The sequence below is a fragment of the Pristis pectinata genome, chromosome 32 (genome assembly GCF_009764475.1).
Source record: "Pristis pectinata isolate sPriPec2 chromosome 32, sPriPec2.1.pri, whole genome shotgun sequence".
Lineage (NCBI taxonomy): Eukaryota > Metazoa > Chordata > Chondrichthyes > Rhinopristiformes > Pristidae > Pristis > Pristis pectinata.
The window spans coordinates 15,939,771-15,950,084 of record NC_067436.1 but is presented as its reverse complement, the minus strand read 5'-3'; the positions used below and the strand labels follow the sequence as shown (position 1 = coordinate 15,950,084).

Genomic DNA, 10,314 nt, shown 5'->3' with positions numbered 1-10,314 from the left:
CGACTCACTGTGTATTCCGGAATGAAATTGAACAGGCTCTGGGCAAAGGCCAGTGAAGCGGAATTAACGGGAGAGCTCTTTCGTAGGGGCTGGCAGGGGATTGGATGGGCAGAATCGCCTCCGCCAGGGCCGTGTCCCCGGTTCAACGAATTCTCTTTGAGCATTGTAGCGACAGCTGAATTGCTTGCAAATTTCAGAAATGGAGAGTGGGTCTTTGAGACACAAATCGCAAAGCCCTCTCCAGAAAAATTATCACGAATTGTGCAAATATTGGCAATCTGAATCAAGCACTGAATGCAAAGACTTCACCGATCCCTGGGAGACCGGCTGGGGTTTCTGCTCTGACCACGGGCTCCGGACCCGAAACATTAACTGTCTTTCTCTCCACAGGCGCCACCTGAGTGTTTCCAGCATCGTCTGCTTTTTATTTCAGATTTACCGCATCTGCATTTTAATTTTTTTTTCTTTTGCATTTTAATACTACAGATCTTCTGTTCTTGCTGAGCACCGGAGTCAGAGGTGAACAGGGAAAACCAATTTATTCAAAACCAATTGAAACTGAAAATCAAAAGCTGTAGAAACTGTAAATAACTCTCCCAGAAAAGCTGAATTTTACTTACAGCAACTTATTTTGTTGCTGATTTTTTGTTTAATTATCAAAGTGTCAATACGGGTATTCCCGCTCTATATGTTCTGTGTAATAACTCAGCCGCAGAGATTTTGTTCAGTCGTTATAATGTAGAGGCAGTCAAGGAACTAGGAACTGACATGAGCTTCAAGCCTGCTTGGGACGCAGTCCCGAACAGGTTGATTTCAGACTTATTAGGACTCGATAGAAACTGGACACAAAGGATTTTCACCCGGCCCTTCAGATAAAATGAAATTCCTTCGCGGCTGAAGCTGCGTTAAGTTCGAGAAGGAGGATGAACACAGTTGAATCATATTTTTTCTTTGTTTTTTTTTTACAGAGGCGCCGGATAATAACATTTATTTCAAACGATTTCACGGTTAAAAGGGACAATTACATTCCAGCTCCCAGGACAATTGTGACGGACTTTATTTACTAAACCCATTCAGTTAAAAAAAAGGTATTTCGATATCCCCGGGATAAAGTTTGCGTTCGATTGAAAATTTTAAACTACTGTGAATATATATTACGGATATTAAAACATTAAATGAAGACACGAGAGATTGCAGATGCTGGAATCTGGAGCAACGTTTCTTTTGCATTAAAATATTAAACTTTAGTTACACACACACACACACACACACACACACACACACACACACACACACACACACAGACCCATATATAGATTCAACATGTGTGTGTGTGTGTGTGTGTGTGTGTGTGTGATCTCTATATAGAATATACGTACATAAAATCTAGATGGAGGTTGCACGTATGTGACTGTCCTCATGTATGTATTTGCATGTTTATAATTTTGATCGTGTGGTGAATATATACACGTCCATCTACGTGCGTAGAATGTAATTCTGTACCATATAAATGACCTGAGTGCCTGATCAGTTCTATGTGTGTAGGCGGTTAATTGATTTACCAACACCTCATTTCCCTCGATCGCCTTTCACCGAAACACAGACGGGTCGGATCGCCATTAGAACTGCGGTTTGCGACAGATTTTCCAACCGGATTCCAGCGGCGAATTTGGACATGTTCCAAATCCGGCCGGTAGTTTGTATTGAAAGCCGCGTTCTTATTACAAGATTTGGGATCGGAATGTTGAGATTTAAAGATTTTCCTGTTCGCCATACAGCAGTTGGTTTCATCTTTAAAGTTAATATCCTCGGAGGGAAAATTGTCCAAATTTCATCATAAACACCCAGCCATCTCCCAGGTTCAATCTAGATTTTTTTCCTGTATTTTGCTCTTTATTTTATTTGCAGACAACAGTATTAATATTTGAGTCATCACGAAGACGTATACTTCTAACTGGATAAAAGGTCTAGACAGAAATAAGGCGCCACTGTGATCCGAACTGTTGCACGTATCTCGGCTGTAAGATGCAGTTATGGTGAAATGTTCCTCCAATTAGCTTCCCAACACCGTCACATCCAAAACACGCTATGCAATGGTTTGAATTAACTTGCAACCTCTTTAATTTCGTTCGGATGCGAGTTTAGACATTTCAATTCAGTCTCTCAAGCCCCGCACTTCCCCAGCAACAGAACAGGTCCAAAACCCTGCCCCGAATCCCGCGGATAAATTGATTTTAACTTTAGAAATGCCCTCTTTAATTTCACCGCTTTCACCATCGAGTTACCCTTTGCAAAGGCTTTATCGAATATGTCAAAATGGAGGCGGTAATTCCTCACAATGATATTTTACTGTAACCGAATTATTCACTCTTTGAAGTACTGATTCATTTACATCAGGTTTAGCCTCCTCCTGCAAGTATTAGCTGAAATGTGCTTGTAGTCCTGAAATGTATCAGGAGTAACGACGTGAGCCCGTGTTGGTTCCCAATGGGTGTGTCCAGCGGCCCGGGGTGAAGCTCTGACAAAGGACCGAGCCCTGGGTTTAGTTTAACAACAAGCAAGCGGGTGCCCGGCCAATTTCTGGACGCTTCTCCCCTGAACAGTTGCCAAATCCCGACCGCCCATCCATGGCAGGACCCAGCCTGTCATCGCGAGGGGTAGGCGCTGCTCAACCCCGAGCTCCGCTAGAATTCGGGCCATCGAACCGGGGACAGAGAACACGTCCACCCATCGAAGCCCCAGGAAGGTCACCCTGAAACCTCTCCCCCACCCTTTCAAACAGATTTCGAACTAAGAAGGCGGACATTTTATACACATAAATTATATTCGAGATATTTATAGAAATAATCTTTAGATATCTACCTGTCTATCCGTCTGTCTGCCTCTCTATTTCAATCTGTCTCCACCTCTCTCTCTCTCTCTCTCTCTCTCTCTCTCTCTCTCTATCTATCTATCTATCTATCTATCTATCTATCTATCTATCTATCTATCTATCTATCTATCTATCTATCTATCTATCTATCTATCTATCCAACCATCTACTGTTTATTTCTGATGGTATTTAAGATTCAGATAGCTATCTATACATTTGTGATTACTTACTAACAACAACAGTGTGTATCTCTGCCCTCCACCTGCCCCTCCTGTGGGCCCGGAGTAGACATCATTCGCCGCAAACATACCGGCTGCGAGAAGCCGGCGGCGCGGTCGGTCGCTCTGCCGTGCGCGGTGGCGTTGAGTGAAGGACCGGGTGTGGGGTGCCTTCTCTCCGTTTCTGCCCCCGGCCCGGAGTCCAGCTATTGGGAAACTTATCCACTTCTGCAGACATGCAACAAATAGGTTTTACAAATCGTGTTGTTGTATTAAACCGTGGATCAGGGTTACACAGATCGCCCATGGGGAGTGGATGATGGAACTCCTGCCTTCAGTATGGCAATCGGAACCTGTCTCTGTATAAAGGGTACAGGTATTACGCTGGGATTTCTGTTCACCCGCGAGATGTTTGTCCATCTCACACACTTTCACACTCTGTCCCTCCCTCACACTCCTCCTTTCCCACTCTCCCCCTCTCACACTCTCTCACACACTTTCACACTCTCTCCCTCCCTCACACTCCTCCTTTCCCACTCTCCCCCTCTCACACTCTCTCACAGACTTTCACACTCTCTCCCTCCCTCACACTCCTCCTTTCCCACTCTCCCCCTTCCCTCTCGCTCACCTCTCCCCCACACCCTCTCTCTCTCATTCACTCCCTTCTGTCTGCCTCTATCTCTCCTGAAGGCTGTTGCTCTAATGAGGAGGCGCGGTACCTGGGAGAGGCTGCGCGTCCCCGAAGCTGGCGGGAGCGCGCTCGGAGATCCCAGGCAAAATCTGTCAGCTCAAGCACGGGCGTGTGTCCATCTGCAAACCCCCCAAAAACAGCTGTGGAAAATGCACGTTGGAGCCCACACGACCCCTGTGAGAAGCGAACCCACACTCCGCAATCGACAGCCGTTGGAAGCGTCCGCCGACGTCTCGCCACTTTTACCCAGAAACGTGTAAATTACGGGGCCAAATTCCGACGGCGTTCGGGCGTGTTCAGACTTCCAAGGCAGCTGCCGAGTATCAACCCCACCATATAAAAGGTAAGATAAAATTTGAATTCATTCTCGTTTAAATCATGAGCCTGCCTTGGGTACAAGCAACTGAAATACCACCAACTAAAATATAGTTCACAAGAGTTAACAAAACACAAGCCCTTATTAATGTAAATAGAACGAAGGAGAAAAGTCAGTCGGACATCAATTTTGCAATTTAGAATACCGTTGCGTTTAGTACAGCTTTGAGAATTTGGCGATTTCTCCCACAGAGATGCAGAGATCTGAAATGCATATACTCATCTATAAACGATGTTTTAATTAATATTTCATGCCATAAATAATCCACACCTCTAACACAAAATATCAACGAAATCTCTTGATTGTGGAAGGAAGCTGGTTTAATGCCGGCTCCTGATGAATCAGAAATGTATCGTAAATCCTCAAAATTACGATCGTAAATATTCAAGATCCCCAGAATTAGATGCTAAACATTATTTCGATTACAATTATCTGACAGGGCACAGAGGCCGCTTCATTTTGGGAAAGGCGCGCGGTGTAACTTGACACTCCGTCAATCTCCCTCTGATAACTCTGCCTTCATCCGTGTCCAACACGAAAGGCTAAATTGTTTGAAGTCATATTGTTTTTTTTTAAAAAATGCAATCTTGAAATTCAGAATTCCTTGGTCGAAAATGCAAGCATCCTGACTCTGCGCTAATTAGAAAATAGGTCCAAACATGAATACTGTTGCAGAGTCGAATTTTACATTAACAATGTTAGCTATTACTAATAAATAATCTTATTACCATCATCAGCAAACTTCTCACCTGCCACGAATTTTCCACTAATTTCCCGATTTGGGGAGGTGAATATACGAATTATTTCATTCTTGGGTCTTATTGCATACTAATTTTGTGGACTAGAAGATCTAAATTCAAACCTCACATTTGAATGGATGCGTTATTGGATTGGGCTTGCTTTAATAAAGTCTGTATCAGTCTGGCTTTTTGCTTAATTCAGGCTGTAGCGAATGAATCACGTTCAGAGGGTCAGGATTCCTGCACTTTTGAATGTGTGTGTGTGTGTGTGTGCGCGCTCAAAACCCAAGTGTGGGACACAGCGTCGCGTGTGCTTTAATTAGTTGTCATCACATATTATTGCCGGGCTGATGAGATGCTTCCCGGGAACCGGCTCCTCTTGGCTCCAGTTCCTCGGAGGGACGTGGGACAGTCTCCTTCCAAAAAAAAAACAGGCTGAAGGAAGTGTCCGAACTAAATGTTGATGGAGTGAAACGAGGAGACTGTTTTCCACGGGCCGTGGGCCGGCCACGGATTTGAGGTAACCCATTTGTCGACGGGGGGAATATTTGTTTGACGTAGCGAGTTGTTGTAACGCGTTAGAGAGGGCGGTGGGGGGCCTCCGGGGGGTGTCATTAATGCAGGAATCTGTGGGTGGGAGGGTAATCGGAAAGCTCCCTCGGAGGGCACGCCCGAGATGGACCAAACGGCCGTCAGTAACAGGAAAAGCAGATACTCACCAGGGCGGTCAGCGCCTATGGAGAAAGAGAGACGGCGGGGGGTGGGGGGCAGAGTTAATTTTTCAGCCCAGTGACCTTTGCTTGTGAAACGTTGCCTCCTGCTTCTCTCCCCACAGTCGCTGTCCGACCTGATGAGTATTTCCAACATTACCCGCTTGTATTTCAGAAGTCCAGTCCTCAGTGTTTCGCGATTGGTGACGGGGGACGAGATATGCATTAAACAACTGGGTGTCTGGGTGTCTGTGTGTGTGCTTTTTCTTCCAGGGCGGGGACGATGGCAGATAAATTGGTGTTGCTGGGCACCTGGTGCCTAACCGGTCTCTGGAGCAGCAGCCACGCCTGCCCGGAGCTCTGCGTTTGCCAGGACAAGTACTCCCACCAGTTCGCCGACTGCGCCTACAAGAACTTCGCCTCCGTTCCCGACGGCTTACCCCACAACGTGACCACCCTCAGCCTCTCGGCGAACAAGATTAAGTCGCTGCTCCGGAGTTCCTTCGTCCGGGTGCCCCAGGTCACGTCCCTGTGGCTGGCTCACAATGAGATCTCCACCATCGAGGAGGGGACCTTGGCGCCGCTGTCCCAGCTGAAGAACTTGGACATCAGCCACAACCAGATAGCGCGTTTCCCCTGGCAGGACCTGTACAACCTCACCGCCCTGCAGCTACTGAAGATGAACAATAACCTCCTGGCCGGGCTGCCCGGAGACGCCTTCTCCACTCTGGGGGATCTGCGCTCCCTCCGTATCAACAGCAACCGCTTCCGCACCTTCGCGGAGGGCACCTTCGACTCGCTGACCTCCCTGTCCCATCTCCAGATCTACAGCAACCCCTTCTCCTGCACTTGTCAGCTGGAGTGGCTGAAGGATTGGATCCACAAGGCGCTCATCTCCATCCCAGAGAAGCAAGATATCCAGTGCTCGGACCCCCCTGAGCTGAGAGGGACGGCGGTGGTGGACCTGCCCCCGCTGCAGTGCTCGGCCCCCTTAGTCTACCTGAGCTACCAAGGTAGCAAGGACAAGGCGGGCTTCTTCGAAGGCCAGACGCTCAGCGTGCACTGCAACTCCACGGGCAACCCGCTTCCTCAGATCAGGTGGAAGGTACAGACGGCCAACAGGGAGATCGAGCTGAACGAGGCGAAGGTGAGGGAGGAGGGGAGGGAGCTGGCGACCGGCAAGGAGGACCAGGAGCGGCTGGTGGTCCTCAAGAACGGGACCCTGGTCATTCCCCGCCTCACCAAGTACGAAGAAGGGGTCTACACCTGCCTGGCCACCAACATCATGGGAAGTAACGAGTCCTCCCTACAAGTGGTGCTCAGTCCTACTTCGAAGCGCGACCCCGTTTACACCAAGGAACCGGCGTTGAGCCCCGGCGCTACTCTGAAGCCAGGTGTCAAGGACCACGGCACCGGTTTGCCCAAACTGCGAGGGGTGGTCCGGAGCCCGGAGCCGACCGTGGGCGGCATTCCGACCCGGAGACCCGTTCCAGGAGCTCCCGACGCCCAGAGTTGTGTCAGGAGAGAGGGAAGTCGTTACATCTCCAACCACGCCTTCAACCAGAGCTCGGAGATGAAGCGGCACACCTTCGACTTCGGAGTAATCGCCCTGGAAGTGAGCGAGAGCGACGCCAGGGTACAACTAACCCCCTTCCAGAGCTCGCCGAGGGCCAAGAGTCCCCAGATGCTGTACCTGTGCAGCGGGCAAGGAGTGGACGGTGCCTCGGTGGTGCAGTGGTCCATGATCGAGAGCGGGGTCAACTCCTACCGCTTCCAGAACCTGCGGCCGGGTTCCAACTACACCCTCTGCTTCACCTACACGGGCCAAGACTGCCAGGTACAGGTAGTCTTCACCACCAGGAGGAAGATCCCATCCCTGTTGATCATGGTCGTGGTCAGTTGCTTCCTCTTGGGCTTGGCCACCGTCCCCTTGTTGGGGGCTACCTGTTGCCACCTGATGTACAAGTACCAGGGCAAGACCTACAAGCTGATCATGAAGACCCAGGCGCCGGAGAAAGTGGAGAAGGAAGCGGCCAGCCCGTTCGAAGCCGCCGCTTCCTCCCTGCACGGCTCGGCTCAGGTCTACGAGCCCAGCGAGGCGGGCGGGGCGAGTCTCGAAGCCGAGGGCATCTCCGAGTCTCACGTCAAAACCAACCAGGAGGAGTATGAGATCTGCTCGGAGTACAGTGACCGTCTGCCGCTCGGGGCCGAGGCTGTGAACATCAACCAGGAGATTAACGGGAACTACAGGCGGCCCGTGCGCTGAACCCCGAGGCAAAGGAACACACGCCCCAAGTCTGCCAACTCAACCCGAAATAAAATTGAACCACCTCCCAGCTTCCCCCCCCAAAACCTCTGGACCTCCGCACGGTCGAATGGCCGTGGTTCTTGTTCGTAGTATCAAAATCTTACTGTTGAATTAACAAGCACAACATAGTTTGGGAATTGGGAGCAGTTGCAACGAATTCCCGATTCTCGGATCCGGGGTGGGGAGATGGAGAACGCGTGCGATAGGTTTTCGTGAACAGTCTTTGTCAGAAAAATATGGTGCTTGGTCTACACTCCATTGTCGGCCCTTGTAGAGTTCCGTGGGCAGCATGTCTTCACTGCGACCCCCCCCCACCCCCCAATATCCCTCCCCCATTGATGTAGTGAAGCTGGTGTGTGTATCTCTCGTGTTTACCAGTGCAGTGTCGTTCCACTACACCCTCTACTGCAGATACCCCACCCCATTGCCAACAGCCCACTGTGTTGTATTGGGAGATTAGTCTGTCTATATGGAAGTAGTGTCTGGCGTGTATACGGAGTGCATTCACGGGACAGCCCCTGTACGGGGTGTAGTCTTCGCCGCAGCGGTCGGGTTGTGGGACTCTGGTATGTCTGTGACTGTGTGTGTGTGTGTGTGTGTGTGTGTGTGTGTGTGTGTGTGTCTGTGTGTGTGTGTGTGTGTGTGTGTGACTATGTGTGTGTCTGTGACCGTGTGTGTGTGTGTCTGTGTTTGTGTGTCTGTGTATGTGTCTGTGTGTGTGTGTGTGTCTGTGTTTGTGTGTCTGTGTATGTGTCTGTGTGTGTGTGTGTGTGTCTGTGTATGTGTCTGTGTGTGTGTGTGTGTGTCTGTGTGTGTGTGACGTAACCGGCCAACCACTCGCCTTCCTGCCTTTACCCGACCCTTCGATATTCTTTATCTCTGTATTCAATACATTAAAAGTAAAACATAGCAAAAGTTTACTTGGAACTAGTTGGAAATCTTCCTTGACAGAATGATATCGAGTTTGTTCCCGAGTCTGAGCCTCAATGGGGGTAAAACACGGAACGTGACAAGTCCTTCAGTTTACCCCTCTGCACTGCCTCGCCGTTCCTTTCGAATGGACTCCCATCTCTCTGGGTCTTCAGCTGCCGCCCTCCCCAACTCGGACCTTCACTCGATCGCAGTTCTTCCTCCCGCAGAGTTGCCGTTTAACTGAAAGCTCCTCTTTCAGAAGACTGTGGTACCGTGTAACAATCACTCTGTGGTGTAGGGGTTCGGAGTCATAGCAGGGAAGCGGGCCATTCGGCCCAACTGGTCCATGCTGACCAAGATTCCCATCTAAGCTTGTCCCATTTGCTCGATATCCCTCTAAACCTTTCCTATCCATGGACTTGTCCGAGTGTCTTTTAAATGTTGTTAATGTACCCGCCTCACCCACTTCCTCTGGCAGCTCGTTCCACACCGAGTTACTGTCAACCATAATTTAAATTTCTACCGGTGGGGACACGGCTGCTTTAACTGTCATCAGCCGCTTTCTCGCCGACTGTCACCTTGATAGTTTGGCGGGGAAGTTTACAGATTAAGTCCCACCCAAATTAATAAACAAAAAGAATGTGTACGATCAATGTAAAATCACTGTGCTTTCGGAATGCAATTTTTGCGAGATATCGTGCACCAGTTAGTGTAATGCAAAGGCGGATTCGATGATTCAGCATTTTATTGGACCCGAGCCGGTTGAGAAGTAACACTGTCCAAATGAAGAAACCAGAACATCTTTGGTCCATTATGTGACGGTGACTGCAGTGTGCTGTAGAGTAAAGCAGAAACGTCGGCCAGCACATCATACGGACGGCCCTCATGCACAATAGTGTTTGAGTTTTTGATGTCTCTTTGAGGAGAGTTAGGTCTGTGCGGCACTCGCACACCACTGCACTAGACTTTGTGCGGTTACTCCTAACGCCAGGCTTGGACCTTGAACTTTCTGACTGCAACTTACTATGAAACCCAAGTTAGATTTATCCCAGCTTCTTCTCCAGAGAAAGAAAGGCAGAGATATTCAGGCCTGCGGGCAGAATCTGGGTTTAATAGAGAGATGCTGCACAGAAACAGGCCATTCAGCCTGTCAACCATGAAATACACATTCCCATCAACTTCCCCAAATTCTACCCCTCACCCACACACTGGGGGCAAGTTACAACAGCCAATTAACCTCACGACCCGCTCAATTTTTGGGATGTGGCAGGAAACTGGAGCATCCGGGGTAACCCACGGTGTCACAGGGAGAACGTGCAAACTCCACACTGACAGCACAGGAGGTCAGGATCGAACCTGGGTCACTGGAGCTGTGAAGCAGCTCTCCTACTCAGGGCACCACTATGGGACACATTCCCCACAACGCAGGGCGAGTTGCTGACATTTTAAGAATTTTATTACAGAATCATAGAACATAACAGCACAGT

At 49.3% G+C, this 10,314-nt stretch overlaps 1 protein-coding gene across 2 annotated transcripts; it reads left to right on the top strand.

Moving 5' to 3' along the window:
• Positions 1 to 1,843: 1,843 nt before the first annotated feature.
• Positions 1,844 to 8,842, top strand: islr2 (immunoglobulin superfamily containing leucine-rich repeat 2). Of its 2 annotated transcripts, XM_052042720.1 has the most exons (3): positions 1,844 to 1,859; positions 3,781 to 4,124; positions 5,881 to 8,842. In XM_052042720.1, exon 3 carries the CDS (start codon positions 5,891 to 5,893, stop codon positions 7,871 to 7,873), a length of 1,983 nt encoding a protein of 660 aa, XP_051898680.1. In that variant the 5' UTR covers positions 1,844 to 1,859; positions 3,781 to 4,124; positions 5,881 to 5,890; the 3' UTR covers positions 7,874 to 8,842. The 2 variants fall into 2 exon arrangements, with proteins under 2 accessions (XP_051898680.1, XP_051898681.1); XM_052042721.1 differs by lacking the exons at positions 1,844 to 1,859; positions 3,781 to 4,124 and adding an exon at positions 4,171 to 5,417.
• The last annotated feature ends 1,472 nt before the right edge of the window (positions 8,843 to 10,314 follow it).